Here is a 25,566-nt window from a genome sequence, read left to right as displayed (position 1 = left end):
TCCTCCATGGGTGCTGCTTGACCCGTTGAGTTCTGCAGCAGATTGTTGGTTGCCTCAGATGCCAGCATCATTGGTTGGACCAGGGAAAGAATTAGCTCCAGTACTGAATATGGTATTTAGGAAGAGCGTCATGCCCGGAGAAGATTTACGACAAAATGAGATAGAGTGGGATCACTCCAAAGACATATAGGTTTGTAGGTTAATTGGCTGGGTAAATGTAAAAATTGTCCCTAGTGGGTGTAGGATAGTGTTAATGTACGGGGATCGCTGGGCGGCACGGACTTGGAGGGCCGAAAAGGCCTGTTTCCGGCTGTATATATATGATATGATATGATATGATAGAGGAATTCTAGGGAGAATGAACAAACGGAAATGGTTTTCTTCAAAGTAAGATTTAATACCGGTGATCAAATTGACAAGACGGTTTCATAGGGTAGATAGACAGAAATTGTGTCGTATGGCAGGGAGTGTGTTAGTCCACTTTTCCGATGCGATCAGTGGAGCTAGGATTTGAACTGTTCTCACTTTTTGCTCATGATCCCTCTAAACATTGGTGGCCTCTCAGCCCACCTGCCGAGCATTTCACGATGCAGTTGATGGATTGGCAACTAATTGCTCCGCCCAATTCACAGCGGGCATCGATCTCTCAATTCAATCTTGTTAAGGGCCTTGAATATAGATTCGACCTCCCAAAGTGCAATACTTTACACTTGCTCAGATTGAACTCCATCTGCCATTTTTCCCACCCATTCCTACAGCTGATCCCACTGTATACCTTGTCTCCCTCAGTCTGCAACTCCAGCAATTTGGTATCATAAGGAATGGTAGTAGAATTAGCCCTTTCGTCCCATCAAGTCTACTCCGCCATTCAATCATGGCTGAGCTATCTCTCTAGGGTTGCGAACTGTCCCGTATTAGCCGGGACATCCCGTATATTGGGCTAAATTGGTTTCTCCTGTACGGGATCCCCATGTCTCGTATTAGTCCCGGGGGATGCTGTAGGCCCAGACACTGTAGGCCCGGGTGCCGCTGTAGGCCCATCTCCAGTTTAAATTCCATTTGGAATATTTTGGAGGACCAAGAACCAAGTATAGGCCCGGAGGCCCCCTAAAGGAGGTTGCATAGGAACCCGCCTCCCGGCCTGGGCGGCCGCCATTGGTGGAGCGGGAGCACATGGCTGCTGGCTGGGTGAGGTCATGTGGGGCACGGGGCGGTGACATCTTCTTTTGTCCCTTATTTGGGAGTGGGAAAGTTGGCAACCCTCTATCTCTCCCTCCTAACTCCATTCTTCTGCCTTCTCCCCATAACCCGTACTGACCGAGAATCGATATATCCCTGCCTTAAGAATATCCACTGACTTGGCCTCCACAGCCCTCTGTGGCAAAGAATTCTAAGCCCTCTCACATGATGAGCGTGTGATGGCACTGGGCCTGTACTTGCTGGAGTTTAGAAAGGATGAGGGGGGACCTCATTGAAACTTACCAGATAGTGAAAGGCTTGGATAGAGTGGGTGTGGAGAGGATGTTTCTAATAGAGGGAGAGTCTGGGACCAGAGGTCATAGCCTCAGAATTAAAGGATGTTCCATTACGAAGGAGATGAGGAGGAATTTCTTTAGTCAGAGGGTGGTGAATCTGTGGAATTATTTGCCACAGAGGGCTATGGAGCCCAAGTCAAGGGATATTTTTAAGGCAGAGGTAGATTCCCAATTAGTACGGGAGTCAGGGGTTCTGAGAAGGCAGGAAAATGGGGGTTTTGAGGGAGAAATGGATCAGCCATAATTGAATGGTAAAGTAGACTGGATGGGCCAAATGGCCTAATTCTGCTCCTATCACATGGCCTGTAAATGACTGATGTGGATGTGTCAAAAGTAGTAAAGGAGAGTTAATGGGCATGGAGAAGAATCAGCAAGGTTACAGGGTGATAAGGAGAGGGGGAACGGGATTAATTCGTGGTGAGACAGCAAGGACTCGAAGGGTTGATGATTCTCGCCCATGTTGCAATGTAGTGAGTGCTTTTTAAGAGTCGTATGGACCAATTAGTTTAACTTACAGGTTCAACATGGAAACAGGCCCTTTGGCACACCTAATCTACACCGATCATTGATCATCCCCATTCACACTTCCCCGTTCCACATGATCCTATCTTCACACCTACTCCCTACACACTAAGGGCAATTTACAGAAGCCACCTAATCAGCGAACCCAGAGAAGTCAACAGAGAGGAGACGATTTGGAACCTGTCACCACTGGGAGGGGTTGATGTGAACAGCAGAGATGAGAAACTGAGTGAACACAGAGAGGGCAAAAGGGAAATGGAAGCTTATTCCTACAGGTTGAGAGGGGAGGTTGGCATGAAGCAAAAACCCTGGCAGGGACCAGCTGGGCCGAATGGCCTCTCCTATTGCACATTGTGTGCATTCCAGAAACATTAAAGGCATGCAGCACAGCACGGTGTTTAAAACAGAACTGATTTATTTGGAACAGATCTAAAATATTAAGCTCCAGCCGTTATCGGAGTTACCAACATCAGCAGAAACTGACACCTGACACCATCAGAGCCCAGTGACCAGCCCTGGGTGCGATGAGCAGCAGCAGGAACCACAGAATCCAACAACAGCCGTCACGTGTGAACTTGTTTAGTTTCAGCAGCAGTAATGGTTGAACATCCACTATTTTTAACCATTCTCCTCGGAGTGAATCCCACCCCACACAGAGCAGGTGAATCATCCCTGGTGTGAATCAACCGGTGCGTCAGTAGCTGGGACGAGCAAGCGAACCCCTTCCCACACACGGAGCAGGTGAACGGCCTCTCCCCGGTGTGAACGCGCCGGTGTTTCAGCAGCTGAGATGACTGAACAAACCCCCTCCCGCACTCGGAGCAGGTGAACGGCCTGTCCCCGTGTGAATCCGCTGGTGTATCACCAGGTTGGACGAGCGGGCAAATCTCTTCCCGCACATGGGGCAGGAGAACGGCCGCTCCCCGGTGTGAATCTGCTGGTGGATCAGCAGCTCTGAGGATCGGCTGTATCCCTTCCCGCACTCGGAGCAGGTGTACGGCCTCTCCCCGGTGTGGACCTGCTGGTGGATCAGCAGACTGGACGATCGAGCAAAACTCTTCCCGCACTCGGAGCAGATGTATGGCCTGTCCCCGGTGTGGACTCGCTGGTGCGTCATCAGGCTGGACGACTGGGTGAACCTCTCACCGCACTCGGGGCAGGTGAACGGCCTCTCCCCGGTGTGAACCCGCTGGTGCCTCACCAGATGGGACGACTGAGTGAACCCCTTCCCGCACTCGGAGCAGGTGAACGGCCTCTCCCCGGTGTGAACCCGCTGGTGCCTCACCAGATGGGACGACTGAGTGAACCCCTTCCCGCACTCGGAGCAGGTGAACAGCCTCTCCCCGGTGTGGAACTGCTGGTGCCTCATCAGGCTGGAGGACCGGGTGAACGTCTTCCCGCACTCGGTGCAGGTGAACGGCCTCTCGCTGGTGTGAATCAGCTGGTGCGACAGCAGGTGGGACGATCGTGCAAATCCCTTCCCGCATTCAGAGCAGGCAAACAGCCTCTCCCTGCTTTGAATTCGCTGGTGCGTCATCAGGCCAGATGGAACAAGTAAACCCAATCCGACACTCAATGGGCACAGAGGCACGGTGGTACAGTTGCTGCCTTACAGTGAATGCAGCGCCGGAGACCCAGGTTTGATCCCGACAAAGGGCGCTGTCTGTACGGAGTTTGTACGTTCTCCCCGTGACCTGCGTGGGGTTTCTCCGAGATCTTCGGTTTCCGGTTTCCTCCCACACTCCAAAGACGTAAAGGTTTGTCGGTAAATTGTCGGCCAAAAGGGCCTATTTCTGCTCTGTATCTCTAAACTAAAGTGGCAATGAATGGTCTCTCCCCAGTGTGAATTTACAGTTGTACCAGGTTGCTCGACTGAGTGGACCCCTCAGTGCATTCCAGGCTGTTAAACGTCCTTTCTCCACTGAGAAAATTCAATGCTGTTTCAACAGTTGCGGCACAGTGGTGCTCCAGTTTCATCCCACAATCCAAAGACAAACAGGTTTGTAGGTTAATTGGCTTCAGCAAATTGTAAATTGTCCCTCGTGTGTAGGATAGTGCGCGTGTTGGGGTGATTGCTGGTTGGCACGGATGCAGTGGGCCGTATCTCTGAGGTCGAAAGAAAAGGTCACAAGACACTGAACACTCGAACTGGAGTGGAATTTTTCGTTTTCCACAGATCAACAGCGTTCGTGAATAACAGTTACCTGGGAAATACAGAGATCTGAATAAAACTTACATGGTTTATCACCGGGTTAGTTCATTAAAATCTTACACACACCTCACGTTCCCCCTTTCCTTCCCCCCCCCCCTTCACAATGTGACTGCAGCACTCCCTCCTCAAGTTTGTGTGACTACTGAGAGCTTTTTCCAGTTAGTGTTCTTGAACACTCTCACTCAGGGGTGAGAATCTCACTGCCCTGTCAGCCATCCTGTGGTTTGTAATCTCTTTGAAGAAAAGGCAGATGCACCTCCTTTCTTCATATTCAACGATCGATGACATTCAGATGCCGGAGAACGGAGCAACGCCGCAGATCCGATGGGATGTGGAGTTTAGGATTGCCGCACACAAAGCTTGTCTGTTCTAACCTGTAAAAGGAATGAAAAAAAGACATCAACGCTGCCAGGACAACAGACCTGCATGAGTCAGGTTAAGAGCTCTACACTTATAACAATTGAGACTTGAAAATCTGGCGACACTGTAGATTGACTTAGTATACACTTGTAATGTATCCGAGATCATAAGGTCTTAAGTGATACGAGCAGAATTAGGTCATTCTGCTTGGACATTTTGTGGATGTTGGGCCGAAGGGCCTGTTTTTACGCTGTGTATCACTCTTGATTTTATATAGGACGAGTAAAAATTTTGCAGTACTGATTGATGCAATGTGGAAGATCCCTATTTTAGATTAGATTAGAGATACAGTGCGGAAACAGGCCATTCGGCCCATCGGGTCCGCGCGGACCAGCGTTTCCCGCACATTAACACTATCCAACACCCACCAGGGACATTTTTTACATGTACCAAGCCAATTAACCTACAAACCTGTATGCCTTGAGAGTGTGGGTGGACACCGAAGATCTCGCAGAAAACCCACGCAAGTCACGGGGAGAACGTACAAACTCCATACAGACAGCACCCGTAATTAGGATCGAACCCAGGTCCCCGGTGTTGCATTCTCTGTCAGGCAGCAACTCTACTGCTGCGCCCCGTGACCGCCCTATTTTGATACCCATAATCAAAATAAGTACCAACATTCTATTAACTTCGGTCTGAAGAAGGGACTCGACCTGAAATGTCACCCATTCCTTCTCTCCAGAGATGATGCCTGTCACGCTGAGTTGCTCCTGTATTTTGTGTCAATCTTTGGTTTAAACCAGCATCTGCAGCTCCTTCCTACACATTCTATTAACCTTGTCACCTGCTGCGTCTGTGCCAACACCCCTTTCATCCACATGACCCCAGATCCTGTACGCTGCAGCTTTTTGCAATTGAAATAACACCATCATTTTGTTCTTCCTTACAGGATTAGTTTTTTTAAAGAACTAATTAATATGTAGGTAGCTCTTTTTTTTTGCATACGGAGTCATTTATTGTAAGTTGGTATATTTAGTTAGATAATACTTTGGCTCTTGGCTTGGTTTTCTGAGTGGAGAGCTTATCCTGCAGTTATAGCACAAGTACTTTGTGTTATAATTGTGATTCAAAATGAACAATTTCACGTTTGTATTCTAGTTTTCCCCCTTCCCTCTCAATGAAGCTATGCTGATTCTGCTCAATTATTTATGATTCGGCAAATAATTGGACAAAGAGTTTTCGATTTTAAAGCTGTATAAGAGGTGATACGGGATGACATGCAGTTGTAGTGTGGTGATATAGGATTTTTGCTGAGATTTTCGCTGTGGGTATCAAAATAGGGGATTCCCACATTGCATCAATCAGTACTGCAAACAGTTTTACTTGTCCAATGTGAGTAAAGAAGCAACATATGTGTGATTAATAATTAATAGACAATAGGTGTAGGAGGCCATTCGGCCCTACGAGCCAGCACCGCCATTCAATGTGATCATGGCTGATCATTCTCAATCAGTACCCCGTTCCTGCCTTCTCCCCATACCCCCTGACTCCGCTATCCTTAAGAGCTCTATCCTATAATTAAATAACCTGGTCCAGTGTTATTCATTGAAGAACATAGAACAAGGCAGCAATGAAACAAACTGCTGAAGGGGTGGGGTCAGGCAGTATCTGTAGAGGGCAATGGACAGATGCTCATCTACAGATGTTGAGTTCTAACACATTGTAATTCTCCCCCAGTCTCCTTTGTAACCATACTCTCAAATCTCCACTACCAGGTTGCATTACCTATGGCTGCCTCTTTACCCACAACCTCTTCGAGCCAGAAACGCATCTATCCTTCCCCGTGCCAGTAATGCGCATGCGCCAGAGACATGCAGTGCATTGTGGGCCGGCTTACAGCCAGCTCCTTTCAGAAGAAGCGAAAAAAACACCCGTGTGCGGAGACAGAGGAGGAAGGACCGGCACCGTCCGCAGGTGGCGGGCCACCGAGGGCCGCACCCATTCTCCCCGCAGCCGAAAGTTGCTCCTCAGGCCGAGCCTCGGTGCTGACTGATCCCGCGCCCGGCTCCCCACTCCTACCTGCCGCCGATCCTCCGGAGTCTTTTGTCCGCGGACCGCATGCGCGTTGGCCGCACCACTTTCGGGAGCTCTCCGCGCCTGCGCGCTTGGTATCGCGTGCAACATAGGGCGAGTTCTGGGGCGCGGAGGTTTCTGGGTAAAGTGGGCGCCATGGATATGACCTGAAATCACCGGCTCAACGTTCCCCAATGGACAAGCACTTTGTCCTTACGTGCGGAGAACAGTGACCTCACGCAACCGACGTGGTCGTATATTTGAGAAAATCATTGCACTTACAAGTGTCGAAATTTGAACTTCAAATTTATGAATTCAGAGCAGTCACAGTGGCGCAGCTATAGAGTTGCGGTGAATGCAGCGCCGGAGACCTGGGTTCGATCCCGACTCCGGGTCCTGTCTGTACAGTTTGTACGTTCTCCCCGTGGGTTTTCTCCGAGATCTTCAGTTTCCTCCCACACTCCAAAGATGTTAATTGGCTTGGTAAATGTAAAAATTGTCCCAAGTGGGTGTAGGTACAGGATAGTGTTAATGTGCGGGGATTGCTGGTTGGCACGGACCCGGTTGGCCGAAGGGCCTATTTCCGCGCTGTATCTTAAACTCAACTCGTGAACCAATGACCATTTTACCCTCCCAGAATAAATACAAGAACATTTCAAAGGGTCAATAGAGGAGAAAGACTGGCAGTGACCAGATGCGCCCAATGGCCTACCTGGGTATATTGTATGCAGTCACTGAGCTCTTACAACAGAACTATTTTATTTGTCACATATCCAAGATATTAAACTCCAGCCAAGTTATAGGAAGTATTAACACCATAAGAAGCGCCAAATTAGCCGAATGACCGGGATTTAGTCCTGGTTGTGATGAACAACCGCAGTCAGAAAACTACAGTCACTTGTGGATTTGCTCGAGTTGTTAAACACCGAACCAAACTCTTATTTAAACTTTCTCCCGAGTGTGAACGAGCTGGTGTGTAAATACTTCAGATAATCAAGTAAAAGCCTTCCCACACACTAAATAGGTGAATGCCCTCTCCCTAGTGTGGATTGCCTGGTGCGTCACCGGGTTCAATTTACCAGTGAAACTCTACCCACAGTTGGGAGAGGCAAATGTTTTCTCCACAGCGTGAAATCGCTGTTGGGTCTTCAGCTTAGCAAATTGTGTGAAATCTCTTCCCACAGAGCAGATGAATGGCCTCTCCCTGGAGCAAATTCTCTGGTGCAGCAGTAACACAGGACCTGAGACACTGGGTTAACAAACGAACTCATTTATTTATCACAGACCCAGAATATTAAATCTAAGCTCAGATACAGCAAAGACAATAGCAATTGTAATCATGTATTGTCTTTCCCTTGAATAAATGAATGAATGCTTTATTGTCACAGGTGGCAAATCAGTGAAACACTTTGCTTGCCTACCCATGGGTCCTCCATTATTCTCCCTCCCCCCCACACCGGGTCTTCCTTTGTTCTTCACCCCCCCCCCCCCACTTTTGTTCCCAGCATCATGTCCTCCAGCTCTCACATGGCCCATCCTCGACTGCCAGCGTCCGCGAAGCTCCACCCCATGCAAAACCTTTTCACTGTACTTCGGTACAGGCGACAATAAACAATAAAATAAACTCAAACCCCCAACTGTGCTCAGTGACCAGGATTCTGTCCTAGATGTGCAGAAACCACAGACTCCAACACCAGCAGACACTTGTGGACTTGCAACCAGATTCATCAAATGTGAACAGAGCTTAATTAAACAGCAAACGGATTTAGCAACTGCGATGGTTCAACTCCATCCCACCCCTCCCCCCAGTGTGAACTCACTCATGGGGGTCACCAGGTTGGAAGACTTGAGTGACTCCCTTCCCACACACAGAACAGGTGAACGGCCTCTACTCTACTCAGTGTGAATTTGCTGGTTGGTCACCAGGTCATCAGTATTGACCTGCCCAGTTGGGAGAGGCAAATGGTTTCTCCGCAGCGTGAACTCGTTTGTGGGTCTTCAGCTTGGAAGACTGAAAGAATCCCCTCCCACACTCAGAGCAGGTGAACGGCTTCTCCCCGGTGTGAATTCTCTGGTGTCTCTGTAATGCAGCTAAGTTAGTAAACCCCTTACCACACACAGAACAAGTGAACGGCCTCTCCCCAGTGTGTGTTCGCTGGTGTAATTGTAGCTGAGATGTATCTATAAATACTTTACCGCATACAGAACAAGGGAACGGTCTCTCCATGGTGTGAACTCGCTCATGTTTTTTCAGGTAGTTCAACCCAGTGAATCCCTTCCCACACTCAGGACAGGCGAAAGGCCAGTGTGAATTCGCTGGTGTGACCGTAGCCGGTATGAATGTATAAATCCCTTCCCACACACAGAACAAGTGAATGGCCTCTCCCCGGTGTGAATTCTCTGGTGTTTCTGTAATCCAGCTAAGTTAGTAAACCCCTTCCCACACACAGAACAAATGAACGGCCTCTCCCCAGTGTGAATTCGCTGGTGTACTTGTAGCCCGTATAATTTACCAAACCTCTTGTCACACACAGAACAAGTGAACGGCTTCTCTCCCGTGTGAGTCCGCAGGTGTGATTTTAGCTGAGTTGCATCCATAAATGCCCTCTCACACACAAAACAAGTGAACGGTCTCTCCCCGGTGTGAACTCGCTCATGTCTTTTCAGGCAGTTCGACCCAGTGAACCCCTTCCCACACACAGAACAAGTGAACGGCCTCTCCCCAGTGTGTGTTCGCTGGTGTAATTGTAGCCGAGATGTATCTATGAATACTTTACCGCATACAGAACAAGGGAACGGTCTCTCCATGGTGTGAAGCCGCTCATGTTTTTTCAGGTAGTTCAAACCAGTGAATCCCTTCCCACACTCAGAACAGGCGAACGGCCTCTCCCCAGTGTGAAGTCGCTGGTGTGACCGTAGCCGATATGAATGTATAAATCCCTTCCCACACACAGAACAAGTGAATGGCCTCTCCCCGGTGTGAATAGGCTGATGTGTCTGTAGCTGAGATAACTGTACAAATCCCATCCCACACACAGAACAAGTGAACGGCCTCTCCCCAGTGTGAATTCGCCGGTGGGTCAGCAAGCTGGAAGAATCAGTGAATCCCTTCCCACATTCAGAGCAGATGAACGGCCTCTCCCCGCTGTGAATCTGCTGGTGTGTCTGTAGCCGAGAGAAATCAGTAAATCCCTTCCCGCACACAGAACACGTGAACGGCCTCTCCCCGATGTGAATCCGCTGGTGCTTCTGCAGCCCACATAATTGAGTAAATCCCTTCCCACACTCGGAGCAGATGAACGGCCTCTCCCCGGTGTGAATTTGATAGTGTGTCCTGAGGTTCGTCAATTGAACAAATCCCTTCCCACACGCAGAACAGGTGAACGGCCTCTCCCCAGTGTGAATCAGCTGGTGTCTCAGTAGCCCAGATGATGCTGTAAATCCCTTCCCACACTCAGAGCAGGTGAATGGCTTCTCCCCTGTGTGAATTCTCTGATGTTTCTTCAAGTTGCAGGCTTGGGAGAATCCCTTCCCACAATCGGGACAGGGGAATGTTTTCTGCTCCGTGTGAACTCGCTGTTGGTGTCTCTTCAGGTTGCAGGCTTGAGAAAATACCTTCCCACAATCAGGACAGGGAATTAGCTTCTCCTCAGCATGAACTTGCCGTTGGTGTCTCTTCAGGTTGTTTGTTTGAGTGAATCCCTTCCCACAATCAGGACAGGCAAATGGTTTCTCCACAGCGTGGACTTGATGATGGGAAGATTGAGTGAATCCCAGCTCACTCTCAGAGCTATTGAATAATGTCTCCATGCTGCAACATTTATGGCGCCTCCTCAGCTCTGCTGACACAGTGAACCCCTCCCACGTGTTCAGGTGCTGGAAAACTGAAGGAGTTTGAGATTCCCACGCATCAATCCTCTGGTAGTTCTATCCTGTAAAAAAAAGGTTCACAGTAAATTAACAGGCAAAATAAGCTGGGGGAAGAAGCCCTCATCTTCTGTCTGAGCTCAACATCAGATTTGCTGACACAAAAAGCGGGTCAAGCAGCATCTCTCGGGAACGTTGATAGGTGATGCGTTGGTATGTTATCCATGGCCGCCCTTTTACCCACAACCCCCCGCGAGCCAGAAACAGGTCTATCCATCATCCGCTTGCGCCTACTGCCGCCAGCAGCTCCAGTGACCGGAGAGGGGGAAGGACCGGCACCGTCCCCCCACCAGAATCAGCATCTGCATTTCCTTCGTATTATATTTATTATATCAAATCCCGGTGGCGCAGCGGTAGAGCTACTGCCTTACAGCGGTAGAGTTGCTACCTTACACCGCTTGCAGCGCCGGAGACTCAGTTTCGACCCCGACTGAGGGTTTCTTTCCACACATCAAAGATGTACAGGTGTGTAGGTTAATTGCCTTGGTGCAAATGTTCAAAAATTGTCCCTCGTGTGTGTCGGGTCGTGTTAACGTGCGGGGATATTTCGAGTCAGGACCCTTTTTTTCTGACCGGCTGCGTTACTCCAGCGCTTTGTGTCCTTTTTTGTGAAGCCGTATCCGCAGTTCCTTGTGTCTACTGACCAGACTATCTAGGGGGCAGGGAATCCATGTTTGCGCTTCCAAGCGCGCTGTGCGGATCGGAACTAACTCTCCGGTGTGTTACCCATGGCCGCACCGTCCCCAGGTGGCGGGCCACCGTGTCCCCGAGGGCCGCCCCGATTGTCCCCGCAGCCGGGGTCCGCTCCTCAGGCCGGGCCTCGGTGCTGACTGACCCCGTGCCCGGCTCCCCACTCCTACCTGCCGCCGATCCTCCGGAGTCTTTGTCCACGGACCGCATGCACGCCTTGACCTCACCACTTCCGGAGCTCTCCGCGCCTGCGCGCTTGGTATCGCCGGCAACATAGGGCAAGTTCTGGGGCGCGGAGATTTCTGGGTAAAGAAGGCGCCATGGACATGGCCTGAAATCACCGGCTCAGCGTTCCCCAATGGACAGCAGCCACTTGGTCTTTCTGTGTGGAGATTCAAGATTCAAGATAGCTTTATTTGTCATCCAAAAAAACGATTTTTTTGGACGAAATTCAGTCACCCACAGTCCAACAATAAAACATTAAATTAGGCAGATTACACAATAAAGCATTAAAATAGGCAAATTACACAACCCCAAAACCACACAAAAAAAAGATCCATCACATCCATCACAGTGAGTCTCCTCCAGTCCTCTCCTCACTCCTCACTCGGGAGACAATTTAACACAGCAAGCTCCCTCAAGCGACATGATGAATTATTTGTGCAAATTAAAACACATTAAAGGCGTGGGGATTGTGAACTGAAATACTGTGGTTCTGCATCGGACCGCCATTTAACCGCCAACTATCTCACTTCCCAAATACGGGACAAGGTGACATCACCGCCCCGCGCCCCACGTGACCTCACCCAGCCAGCGGCCACGTGCTCCCGCTCCGCCAATTTCTTTTTCAGATTTTTAGACTTTTATTATTAAATTCGTACCTCTTACAGGAAACAAAATCCATATATATCTACATTATTTTAATCAATATCAATATCCAGATTTTATTTAAGAGCAAATACAGTGAAGCAATCTAGTAGATTAAATAGGGGATCATCAGTTTAGGGGCAGTTTTCTGAAAGTCCCTTAGTAAATCCGTGGGATTCCAAGAGAAATCATAAGATGTTAATGGGAATACTGAGCGATAAAGGGTCTCATGGGAGCGCTTTTGGCTGCCTTGTCCATTCTAAAACCATTTTGGAATGGATCTGCAGCACCTGCACATTTGCATTCTTGGAGACAGGAATCCTGGCTCCTGGCTGCTCATTTGCATTTTAAAAGACAGAAAATGTGATTGTATCAACACAAGTTTTCATGAAGGAACAACAATTTCAAATTCCTCGTATGTTTAGAGATACAGTGCCGAAACAGACCCTTTCGACCCACTGAGTCCGCGCCGACCAGCGATTCCCGCACATTAACACTATCCTATACCCACTAGGGACAATTTTTACATTTACCAAATCAATTAACCAACAAACCTTTGGAATGTGGGAGCAAACCGAAAATGTCGGAGAAAACCCACACAGGTTACGGGGATAACGTACAAACTCAGTACCGAAAGCACCTGTAATCGGGATCGAACCCTGGTCTCCGGCACTGCATTCGCTGTAAGACAGCAACACCACCGCTGCGCCACCGTGCCACCATATAAACGTATACTAATCACAATCTCCCCAAATGCCAATTTCTATCTGAAGTGTTGGCATCTCATGTCCAGAATAGAGACACTCACATTCCTAACACTTTAACCAGGATTCCACATGGCCAACTTGTGCATTGTGGCCTGTCAGACCTGGTTCATCTTTGACCCCCCCAGGTGAATCGGAAGACGGCCCGGATGATCCCTGTGGCGTAGGGGGGACGGGCAACACGTGTGCCAAGTACAGCAGCCCCGAGAACACCTCACACCTGATGACCAAATTTCCCCTGCTGTAGACAGGGAGCGCTGCTTCCACAGCTCCAGTTTTTCCCCATCTTGGCTGTCCGCTCCAGCCAATTCTTGTCACAAGCCTCCGCACCCCTGAATCAGGTGCCCAGCTCCTTCAAGAAGTCGGGCTTGATGGTGAGGGGGACGGAAGATCTGTTGGGCCGCTTGCCAAAGAGCATGGCCTCGCTCTTCCTGCAGTTGTCCCTGGCCCCCGTGGCCGACTCAAACTGATCGCAGATGCTGACCAATCTGCGGACCCAATCTGGATCCGGGGAGAAGACGGCAGCACCGTCCATCTGCAGGGAGGACCTGACCTGAGTGACCCCAATCCCTGTGTTGTTTTTCTGACAAACTGCTCATCCTGTGCAGTATCTTGCTGCTGTGGAAAACTGACTGAAGAAGTCTCGACCCAAAACGTCACCCATTCCTTCTCTCCAGAGATGCTGCCTGTCCCGCTGAGCTACTCCAGCATTTTGTATCTAAGGAAAGAAAACTGCAGATGCTGGTTTAAATTGAAGGTAGACACAAAATGCTGGAGTAACTCATAAATGTCACCACTAATCAATTCATCAATTTCACCACTAATTTCCATCCTGTTCTTAAATTTACTTGGACCATCTCCCTACCGTTTCTGGATCTCACCATCTCCATCACAGGAGGCAGACTTTTGACCGACATCTACTACAAACCTACTGACTCCCCTAGCTATCTTGACTAAACTTCTTCCCACCCTGTTTCCGGTAAAAACTCTATCCCCTACTCCCAATTCCTCTGTCTACGCCACATCTGCGCCCAGGATGAGGTGTTCCATACAAGGGCATCGGAGAAAAGGAAGTGCTATCAGGAATGCAAGGCTGCAGTGCAGAAGAGCACCTGAAACCTGAAAAACCAATGGTGGAGGGAAACCCAACAACTAGCAGACGCCAACGACACTCGAGGCTTTTTCAACACAACTAAAGCCATTTTTGGCCCATCCACTCACGGTCAAGCCCCTCTCACAAGCAAAGATGGGTCCACCATCCTGAAGAGCAATGCTGACATCAATTCTAGATGGAGGGAGTACTTTAATGATCTTCCAAATCAAACCGCCTCATTTGACAGGAATGTGATCAACAACATTCCAAAGCAGCCCGCTGATGACTCCCTAAGCAGAATACCATCATTTGAAGACGTCAAGGAAGCCATCAAAACCTTGAAAAATAACAAGGCAGCTGGACTCGACGGAATACCAGCTGAGGTCTACAAAATTGGAGGTAACCTGCTCCATTACCAACTACATCAACTTCTCATCAAGATCTGGATAAATGAAGACCTACCAGGAGACTTTAGAGACTCAGCAATTGTTATCATCTACAAAAGGAAAGGCGATCGATCTGGCTGCGGAAACTATCGTGGAATTTCCCTGTAGGCAACAGCAGGCAAGGTCCTCGCCCGCATCATGAACAACCGACTCAAGCCTTTAGCTGAGAATCACTCCAAAGACGTACAGGTATGTAGGTTAATTGGCTGGGTAAATGTAAAAATTGTCCCTAGTGGGTGTAGGATAGTGTTAATGTGCGGGGATCACTTGGCGGCACGGACTTGGTGGGCCGAAAAGGCCTGTTTCCGGCTGTATATATATGATATGATATGATATGATATGATAAGAGACACAAGCCGTTTTTTTTTAATTTTTTTAAAATATTTTATTTAAGTTTTAACAGAACCCATACGTTATACATTATACATTTCATAGTAAACAATAGTCACTAACCTATAACTTCGATTATACACGTATTGTTCTGTATTTTCTCCCCTCCCCCCACCCCCCCGCCCCCCCGCCCCCCCACCCCTCAGTTGAAAAGAAAGAAAAAGAAAAAGCAGAAGAAAGAAAGAAAGAAAGAAAGAAACCTGGAGTCCCGAGGGGGTCACTTCCGAGTAATTTATTTTTAAATTCTTGCTAGGTAACAAGGCAATCCTGAATTTAAGTACTTCCTATTCTTAATCCTAACTTTGCCATGAATGGGTTCCACACCTTCAAAAAGAAGTCGTATCCATTTCTCAGATTATACGTTGCTTTTTCTAATGGGATACAACTCCGCATTTCTGCATGCCATCTTTCGAATCTTATTTCATTTTGTTCTTTCCATGTAACTGCAACACATTTTTTGGCTACTGCTAATGATATTTTGAGAAATCTTTCCTGATGTTTATCGAGACTTAGCTTTGGTGTTATTCCTTTTGTATCTCCTAGCAAAAACAACCTTGGATCCATTGGTATAATCTTATTCATCAATTGCTCTAAAAACTTTTTTAGGTCTTGCCAAAAAGGAGTTACCTTCTGACATGCCCAAGTAGAGTGTATAAAAGTGCCCACGTCTTGGTTGCATCTAAAACACCTTTCAGTTGAATTTAGTTTAAATTTATTTAATTTTTCCGGGGTTAAATATAGTTGCTGCAAAAAATTATACTGCACTAAGTTATACCTCACATTAATAGTATTTTTCATAATATCTAGACACAGTCTTTCCCAACTTGGTTCATCAATAATAATATTAAGATCTGTTTCCCATCTTTGTCTTGCTTTATTAATTCCTATCTTTGGACTAGCTATCTGTAGTAGTTTATACATTGATGATATAAAATTTTTAATTCCCTTACCCTGAATCAAGGATTCGATTCCTTTAATCTGAAATAGAGACATTGAATTTCCTAACTTTTCCCTTAAAAAAGATTGTAATTGATAATAGAAAAAAATACTATTCCCTGGAATTTGATATTTATTTCTCAATTGAGAAAATGTCAAAAAGATATTCCCTTCATAGCAATCTCCTATATTTTTAATACCCTTCTGTTCCCAGAGTTGTAGTATTTGATTATTCCAAGCAAACGGCAATAATCCATTTTTTACTAATGAAGTTTTAGCTGTTAAAAAAAATCTTTTATCCTTAACTTTAACTGTTTTCAACCATGTATTAATTAAATGTTTTAGCAAGGGTGACTCTTTATCCTTAACTAATATCTTCGCTTCCCATTTATATATAAATTCTTCTGGACAAGACTCTTTTATTTTATCCATTTCAATTTTAACCCATGCTGTTTTTCCACCCTCTTGATAAAAGGATGAAATAAAACTCATTTGCGCTGCCAGGTAGTAATTTTTAAAATTTGGTAATTGCAATCCACCTAATTCAAATTTCCATGTTAATTTTTCCATGTTAATTTTTCCATGTTAATTTTTCCATGTTAATTTTTCCAGGGATCGAAATTGTCTACAAAACAGATGGCAGACTTTTCAATCTTGCCCATCTCAAGTCCAAGACTAAGACATCTACGAACTCCCTCATCGAGTTCCAATATGCAGCCGACAACTGTGTTGCTCTCTCAGAAAATCATCTGCAACAGATCCTGACTGCCTTCAATAGTGCATACACGAAACTTGGACTTACCATCAACTCGAAGAAGACTCAGGTTATCTACCAATCATCACCAACTGAGACAAATCGGAAAGAAGCGTCAATTCAACTTGGTGAAACAACCCTGGAAAATGTGGATCACTTTCCGTACCTTGGAAGTCACTTCTCCTCCAATGTCGACCTTGATGACGAGATCCAACATCATCTTAAGTATGCTGGAACAGCTTTTGGACGTCTTTGAACAAGAGTAATTCAAAATCGTGACATCCGAACAGACACCAAAATGTTAGTGTACAAAGCAGTGGTGATTCCAACACTCCTGTTTGCATCAGAAACCTGGACAACACATCGACGCCATCTGAAAACACTTGAAAAGTTCCATCAACGATGTCTTCGAAGCAGCTTAAATATCAGCTGGGAAGACAGAAGAACCAACGTCAGCATGCTGAATGAAGCAAAAACATCAAGCATCGAAGCCTTCGTCATCAAGAACCAACTAAAGTGGAGCGGTCATGTTGTTCGGATGGAAGACGAGCGTCTACCAAAGCAAGACTTCTACTCCTAGCTTAAAGTAGGCAAATGTAAAAGAGGCGGACAAAAGAAGAGATTAAAAGATGCCTTAAAAGCCAGCAAGAAGAAATGTGAAATGACATCGACAATTGGGAAACCAATGCCAAGGACAGGAAACTGACGAATCATCATCCAAAAAGGAACAGCGACCTTCGAAGCCAACAGATGCGCAGAATTAAAAAGCAAAGAGAAGTAAACGGAAAGTGAGGTGTTAAAGTTCGTTTTCTCTAGACAGCCATCAATGCACAAAGTTAGTGGTAAAACAGTAAAGTCTTTATTACGCCAGGCGGGAGTGGGGAGATCAGCACTGGGTGTCTCTACCCTGCCTCACCCCAGGCTACAGCCCCTCCCCCAGTTAGACAAAGAGTAGTCGAGTCAGAAAAAGACAGAGAAAGGGCTGAGAAATGTATGGAGGAAGGAGAAGCAATCGAGATAAGTGTTGCGGAGGGAGTTAAAATACACTCGCGAAAGACAGCAAAAAGAGTAATGCCAATCAGAGTTATGGTAAACCCCCGAGCCGAAGAGACAGACAGCCAGACACTGTAAGGATATACATGGCAGGGAAACCACAAGACATGTTGGTAATGAGAGATAAGTATTCTCCTTGACCAAATCCATACTGGACCCCACTAAAGGGGCACGCTAATGGGACACGAAACCTGGGAGGCGTTACACGGAGCGACAAGCTTTGGGAGGATGCTACTAGCTAGAGATAGACAGAAACGCTGGGAACAGGAGAACAAAGAAACACTGTGAAAATGGTCACGTGCTAGACATCTGGTGAGAACAGAACTGCCAGTTCCAAAACGCTCTCTCCGCCCAGCAGACAGAACTTTATGCTCTCACTAGGGCGTGCATTCTGGGACAACAAAAGACACAGCATCTATACCGATTCTCAATATGCCTTCGGTGTTGCCCACGATTTTGGAGCCCTCTGGCAGCATAGAGGCTTTTTGACGTCTTCCGGCACACCTATTAAAAACTCTTTTTATGTGACAAATCTGTTACAGACCCTAACTTTCCCACATCGATTAGCCATTATTAAATGTAGTGCACACACACACGAGGCACAGATGAGGTTTCTAAAGGAAATGCCCTCGTCGACGCCACTTCCCGCGCGTCGGCCTCCTACTCCCTTAATATTGTTCCCTCTGAACAAAGAGTTCTTGCAAACAGAACGGCTCTGCGGCTCTGCCAGATATGGGTGAAGTTAAGTTAATGCAGGGGGACGCCTCTGACGTGCAAAAAGATCTTTGGAAACGAGAGGGCTGTGCCATTGATACCCATACGGGCCTCTGGCTCACCCCTCTTGGACAAGTTAATGTACCTGATGCATTCTTACCTGTACTGTTAACCTACATACACTCCCTTGCTCATGCTGGAAAGGAGGGAATGGTAAGGATGACCAAAGAAACATGGTGGCATCCGAAAATTCGGCATGAGTGTGGGATATGCCAGCGGAGCAATCCTGGTAAGGCAGTAAAAGGTCCAATGGGAGTCACTATCATTTGGATAGCAGTAACAGGATCATTCCGAGTCAGCATGGATTTACGAAGGGGAAATCATGCTTGACAAATCTACTGGAATTTTTTGAGGATGTAACTAGGAAAATTGACAGGGGAGTCGGTGGATGTGGTGTACCTCGACTTTCAGAAAGCCTTCGACAAGGTCCCTCATAGGAGATTAGTGGGCAAAATTAGAGCACATGGTATTGGGGGTAGGGTACTGACATGGATAGAAAATTGGTTGACAGACAGAAAGCAAAGAGTGGGGATAAATGGGTCCCTTTCGGAATGGCAGGCAGTGACCAGTGGGGTACCGCAAGGTTCGGTGCTGGGACCCCAGCTATTTACGATATACATTAATGACTTAGTTGAAGAGATTAAAAGTACCATTAGCAAATTTGCAGATGATACTAAGCTGGGGGGTAGTGTGAATTGTGTGGAAGGTGCAATAAGGCTGCAGGGTGACTTGGACAGGTTGTGTGAGTGGGCGGATACATGGCAGATGCAGTTTAATGTAGATAAGGGTGAGGTTATTCACTTTGGAAGTAAGAATAGAAAGGCAGATTATTATCTGAATGGTGTCAAGTTAGGAAGAGGGGATGTTCAACGAGATCTGGGTGTCCTAGTGCATCAGTCACTGAAAGGAAGCATGCAGGTACAGCAGGCAGTGAAGAAAGCCAATGGAATGTTGGCCTTCGTAACAAGAGGAGTTGAGTATAGGAGCAAAGAGGTCCTTCTACAGTTGTACCGGGCCCTGGTGAGACCGCACCTGGAGTACTGTGTGCAGTTTTGGTCTCCAAATTTGAGGAAGGATATTCTTGCTATTGAGGGCGTGCAGCGTAGGTTCACTAGGTTAATTCCCGGAATGGCGGGACTGTCGTATGTTGAAAGGCTGGAGCAATTAGGCTTGTATACACTGGAATTTAGAAGGATGAGTGGGGATCTTATTGAAACATATAAGATAATTAGGGGATTGGACACATTAGAGGCAGGAAACATGTTCCCAATGTTGGGGGAGTCCAGAACAAGGGGCCACAGTTTAAGAATAAGGGGTAGGCCATTTAGAACGGAGATGAGGAAGAACTTTTTCAGTCAGAGAGTGGTGAAGGTGTGGGATTCTCTGCCTCAGAAGGCAGTGGAGGCCAGTTCGTTGGATGCTTTCAAGAGAGAGCTGGATAGAGCTCTTAAGGATAGGGAGAAGGCAGGAACGGGGTACTGATTGAGAGTGATCAGCCATGATCGCATTGAATGGCGGTGCTGGCTCGAAGGGCTGAATGGCCTACTCCTGCACCTATTGTCTATTGTCTATTGGGAGTCACTCCAATGCCATCCCGCCCTTTTGAATGCATACAGATATTTTATTGAAATGTCGCGTGCACAGTATTCTAAATATTGTTCAATAATTGTTAATTTATTTAGTGGATGGATTGAAGCCTTGCCTACTACGAATAACACAGCAGAAACAACTGTTACACTGCTGCTAAAAGAAATCATACCTCACTTTGGTTTGCCAACCACTATCAGCTCCAACAATGGTCCTCACTTTATAGCCACTGTTAATAAGGAAATATGCCAGCATATTAAAATCAAGCAACAATTTCACTGTGTTCACCATCCACAGGCTTCTGGTATGGTCAAAAGGGCAAATGGGATACTCAAGACCAAATTGACTAAGTTAATGGGGGGAAATGGGGCAGAGTTGGATTAAGGTGCTTCCCCTCGCTCTGTTTGAGATGAGTTACTTCACACAGTATTACTAAACTAACACCTGCCGAGATCATATATGGGCGACCATTACGTACTCCTTGGAGTGCGTTTACCAGTACAGAAGTCAATTTTGATCTACATGCTCTTAATGACGAGTTAATTACATATGCACAGCAATTGACCCGAATCTTGTCAGTCTTGCATTCATAGGTATTGGAGACGCAGAGACCACTGTCAGCTGACCATAACGGCGAATCCATACAACCAGGAGACTACGTACTAATAAGAAATTGGGATCGGAAGAAACTAGGAGAACAGTGGAACGGGCCCTGCCAAGTACTACTGACTACATCTTCAGCAGTGAAAGTCGAAGATCACCCATGCTGGATATACCTGGGTGACTGCAAGTGCATCGGGAAAGCCAAAAGATAACAACGGAGATTGTATGGTCTGTAAAGATGGGACTTATTTGGTGTGTGGTTCGTGGGCCTACGATTGGTTACCACGAATACCTGGTGACATGGGATTGTGGAAAAGGTCCAAGCCATGGTGTGGCTGTTGTTATCAGGCCTACGTAGTCCCCCACGTGCGCATGGTGCCACAGCTGACTGAGTTATCCTTTCCCTTACGGGCTAAGTGTGGCATATCTAAATCAGAGCAATTCTGGATGATTGCCTACCCGTCCTAGGGGACAGGTGCCTCCCGTGAATTGATATCTTTGGCCTCGGTAATGGGGAAATTGGCCAATGACACTGCAGAACCCTTAGACAATACACAGACGGCTCTCTTATCCATAACAGCTGAAATGGTTGCATTCCGTGCTGTGGCCCAGCAAAATCGTATGGCACTGGATTTTATTCTGGCCAAGTAAGGAGGGGCCTGTGCTATAATAAGACAGGAAAGTTGTACTTATGTTCCCAATGAGTCCTCTAATGTTACCAACTTAGCTGCCCACATATTTCAGGAGGTCAATAAAACCAAGAAGATTGGAAGACACATGCATAGCTATTATAGTGAGGGCAACTTGTGGCCATACAGCTCGTTAGGAGGTCTTTGGGGGTCCATAGTGCACTACGGTTTGATTTTTCTACTAATACTTGCTTTGATATTTGTAATACTGTGTGTCCGACTAACCTGTGTTTTGTGGAGACTTTAATTGTTATCATGTTATGATAAAGGGAGGGAATGAAAGTTTAAAAAGAAACAGGTCACTAAATGGCTGCCTGCTTCTTCTTGCACATTGTAAATTGCTTAGCTAAGCAGAAAGAGGTAAGCTGTATGTGTGTGTCTAACCTTGAGAAGTACAACATTTACTACAAAAAAACCAACTGACCTTTAGTTGGCTTTGCTAAAAAAAAAAAGAATAAGCTGAGATTGCTTTATTTCGAGAAAAAAAACCTGACCTACTCATGACTTCTTAATACCTTATATGGACATGGCCTTATTTCTTTCACTACCTTGTATGGGCATGATGTGAGTGGTGCCATCTCATTCACTGATAAGAAAAATATATAACTATACTGTTTTGTCCTTTGTTTCGGTGAGTGGGACACGAGGTGAGCTTGGGTATCTGAAGACATCCGGTGCTGATCTCCCCACTCCCGCCTGGCGTAATAAAAACTTTACTGTTTTACCACTAACTTTGTTGCATTGTTGTCTGTCTAGAGAAAACGAAGGAATTGGGAGTAGGGGATAGACTTTTTGCAGGAGACAGGGTGGGAGGAAGTGTAGACACACTATCTGGTTACTACAAACCCACTGACTCCCACAGCTATCTAGATACTACAAACCCACTGACTCCCACAGCTATCTGGACTACATTTCCTCCCACCCTGTCTCCTGCAAAAAGTCTATCCCCTACTCCCAATTCCTCCGTCTACACTGCATCTGCGCCCAGGACAGCTCCGCTCTTGCTCCCCCTCCCCCCATTCGTAACAAGGACAGAATCCCCCTTGTCCTCACCTTCCATCCAACAAATCATCCTCCAACATTTCCATCACCTCCAACGGGATCCCACTACTGGCCACATCTTCCCATCTCCTCCCCTTTGTGTATTCCGCAGAGACCGTTCCCTCCGTAACTCCCTGGTCCACTCAATCCTTCCTACGCAAACCAACCCCTCCCCAGGCACTTTCCCTTGCAACACCTGTCCCTCTACCTCCCCCCTCAACTCCATCCAAAGACCCAAACAGTCTTTCCAGGTGAGATAGAGGTTCACCTGCACCTCCTCCAACCTCATCTATTATATCTGCTGCTCTAGATGTCAACTTCTCTACATCGGCGAGACCAAACGCAGGCTCGACGATCATTTAGCTCAACACCTTCGCTCAGTCCGCCTTAACCAACCTGATCTCCCGGTGGCTGAGCACTTCAACTCCCCCTCCCACTCCCAGTCTGACCTTTCTGTCATGGGCCTCTTCCAGTGCCATAGTGAGGCCTACCGCAAATTGGAGGAACGGCACCTCATATTTCGCTTAGGCAGCTTACAGCCCAGCGGTATGAACATTGACATCTCTAACTTTATGTAGTTCCTCTGTCCCTCTCTTCCCCTCCCCTTCCCAGTTCTTCCACTGTCTTCCTGTCTCCACCTATATCCTTTCGTCGGTGCTGACTGACCCCGCGCCCGGCTCCCCGCTCCCACCTGCCGCCGATCCTCCGGAGTCTTTTGTCAACAGAAAGCATGCGCGCCGTGGCCGCACCACTTCCGGCGCTCTCTGCGCCTGGTGTCGCCTGCAACATAGGACGGGTTCTGGGGCGCGGTTTCTGGGTATCGAGGGCGCTATGGAAATGACCTCAAATCACCGGCTCAGCATTCCCAACTTTTATGTGGAGAGCCCGCAGTCAATTTAACACAGCAACCTCTCACAAACGGTGTGATCGATTACTTGTGAAAACCATTACACTCACAAGTGCCGCAGTAGATTAGAACTATCAGACTCGTGAGCCAATGGCTTTTTTCACCCTCCCTTCCCAGACTAAACAGAGGAAGAAGAATGACAAGAACACAGGATTTACAGAGAACTCATTTATTTGCCTCAAATCCAAGATATTAAATTCCAGCAGTTATAGGAATTACAAACAGCAGTGGAACAAACCCCAACTGTGCCGCATGACCAGTCTATTAGTGGATGTGACAAATTGGCAGTAACTTATGGACTTGCAACTGGATTCAGTAACTATAGTGGCAAAACACCGAACCAAAAACTTATCTCAACTTCCCCACCTCAGTGTGAACAAGCCAGCATGCCAATAGCTGACATAATTAAGTCATAGTCATAATGTCATAGTGAAGTGAATCCCATCTGAAAAAATACTGGTGAATGCCCTTTCCCCAGTATGAATTCTCTGGTTCGTTGCATATAACAGTGAAAGAGTTGGGTATCTACTCACAGTTTGGAGAGGCAAATGGTTTATCCAGTGTGAACCCGCTGGTGGGTCTTCAGGTGGGAAGACTGAGAGAATACCTTCCCACACTCAGAGCAGGCGAACGGCCTCTCCCCAGTGTGAATTCTCTGGTGTGTCAGCAATGCAGATGATTAAGTGAATCCCTTCCCACACTCACAACAGGTGAATGGCCTCTCCCCAGTGTGAACTCTCTGGTGTTCCACTAATGCATCTGAATGAAGGAATCCCTTGCTGCACACTGAGCAGGTGAATGGCCTCTCCCCAGTGTGAATACTCTGGTGTCTCAATAACGCAGATGAATGAATGAATCCTTTCCCACACTCAGAACAAGTGTATGGCCTCTCCCCAGTGTGAATTCTGTGGTGTCTCAGTAACGCAGATGATTGAATGAATCCCTTCCCACACTCAGAACAAGTGTACGGCCTCTCCCCAGTGTGAACTCGCTGATGTATTACCATGTTGGACAAACGAGCAAATTCCTTCCCACACTCAGAACATGTGTATGGCCTCTCCCCGGTGTGAACACGCTGGTGTGTTATCATGTTGGACAACCGAATGAATCCCTTCCCACACTCAGAGCAAGTGAATGGCCTCTGCCCGGTGTGAATTATCTGGTGCCTTTTCAGGTTGCATGCTTGAGTGAATACCTTCCCACAATCGGGACAGGCAAATGGTTTTTCCACAGCACGAACTTGCTGGTGGGTCACCAAGTGGGAAGATTGGATGAATCCCTGCTCACAGTCAGAGCTGGTGAATAATTTCTCCATGCTGTGAACTCTCTGTCGTCTTGTCGGTTCAGCTGACACAGTGAATCCCTCCCACACAGTTACTGGTGAAATGAAGTAGATTGAGATTCTGCTACACAAATCCTCTGCTTCCTCTACCCTGTAAAAAGAACTTACAATAAACATTAACAGGTAAAGATTAGCGTTTCAGGCAACAATTCAGGCAAGCAGGATGATATTAATTTCTCTATCTTTATAACCCTTGCATCCCCTCTCTCCATCCCTCCCCCACCCTAGTCATTGGACTAGTTTCATTGTCATCCCGTTGAGTACCACTGTCTGTATAACTCACTATTACCTATCCAACAGCCAAGAATGGACCATTGTGGGCTCCACATCCCCCCCCCCCTATGCTTTGTGCATATTTCCCATTCATTTGTTCCAAATGTGTCCCTTTCCTATGACTCTCAGTAGAAACATCATCCATTTCGTTTCTACAGAGTGAGAGATACTGCCTGTCCCGCTGAGTTACTCCGGGTTTTTGTGGCATCTGCAGTCCCACCGCTAAACACCAGCACCTTCAGTCACACCCCGGCCCGGGGTGCGGAAGGAGAGAGGGGGACCGGCACCGTCCGCAGGTAGCGGGCCACCGTGTCCCCGCAGCCGGGGGCCGCTCCTCAGGCCGGGCCTCGGTGCTGACTGATCCCGCGCCCGGCTCCCCGCTCCTACCTGCCGCCGATCTTCCGGAGTCTTTTGTCCGCGGACCGCATACGCGCCTTGGCAGCACCACTTCCGGGGCTCTCCGCGCATGCGCGCTTGGTATCGCCCGCAACATAGGGCGAATTCTGGGGCGCGGATGATCATCTAAAATCAGTACCCCGTTCCTGCTTTTTCCCCATATCCCTTGATTCATTTAGCCCCAAGAGCTAAATCTAACTCTCTCTTGAAAACATTCAGTGAATTTGGCCTCCACTGTCTTCTGTGGCGGAGAATTCCACAGATTCACAACTCTCCAGGTGAAAAAGTTTTTCCTTATCTCAGTCCTAAAGAGCCTACCCCTATTCTTA

At 47.3% G+C, this 25,566-nt stretch overlaps 2 protein-coding genes across 2 annotated transcripts; both read right to left on the bottom strand.

The window, feature by feature from the left end:
* Window positions 1–254: 254 nt before the first annotated feature.
* LOC144601156 (uncharacterized) lies at window positions 255–16,676 on the bottom strand. The gene is given in 6 exon segments (XM_078413107.1): window positions 255–2,895; window positions 2,898–3,480; window positions 8,666–9,009; window positions 9,012–10,637; window positions 11,493–11,704; window positions 16,621–16,676. Coding segments are annotated over 4 exon segments (2,706 nt in total). The 5' UTR covers window positions 10,516–10,637; window positions 11,493–11,704; window positions 16,621–16,676; the 3' UTR covers window positions 255–2,620.
* A 6,783-nt stretch (window positions 16,677–23,459) lies between these two features.
* LOC144601132 (uncharacterized) lies at window positions 23,460–25,306 on the bottom strand. Its single transcript, XM_078413084.1, has 2 exons — window positions 25,078–25,306; window positions 23,460–24,659 (listed from the first exon to the last, which is right to left on the bottom strand). The coding sequence occupies exon 2, from the start codon at window positions 24,539–24,541 to the stop codon at window positions 23,906–23,908; it is 636 nt and encodes a 211-aa protein (XP_078269210.1). The 5' UTR covers window positions 24,542–24,659; window positions 25,078–25,306; the 3' UTR covers window positions 23,460–23,905.
* Between the last annotated feature and the right edge of the window lie 260 nt (window positions 25,307–25,566).

The sequence above is a fragment of the Rhinoraja longicauda genome, chromosome 16, assembly GCF_053455715.1.
Source record: "Rhinoraja longicauda isolate Sanriku21f chromosome 16, sRhiLon1.1, whole genome shotgun sequence".
NCBI lineage: Eukaryota > Metazoa > Chordata > Chondrichthyes > Rajiformes > Arhynchobatidae > Rhinoraja > Rhinoraja longicauda.
The sequence above is the reverse complement of the archived record's forward strand: the minus strand, read 5'-3'. Positions and strand labels throughout refer to the sequence as shown.

Coding starts and splice junctions, on each gene's coding strand:
- LOC144601132 (XM_078413084.1), bottom strand. CDS start 24,541: ATGGAGAAATTATTCACCAGCTCTGACTGTGAGCAGGGATTCATCCAA.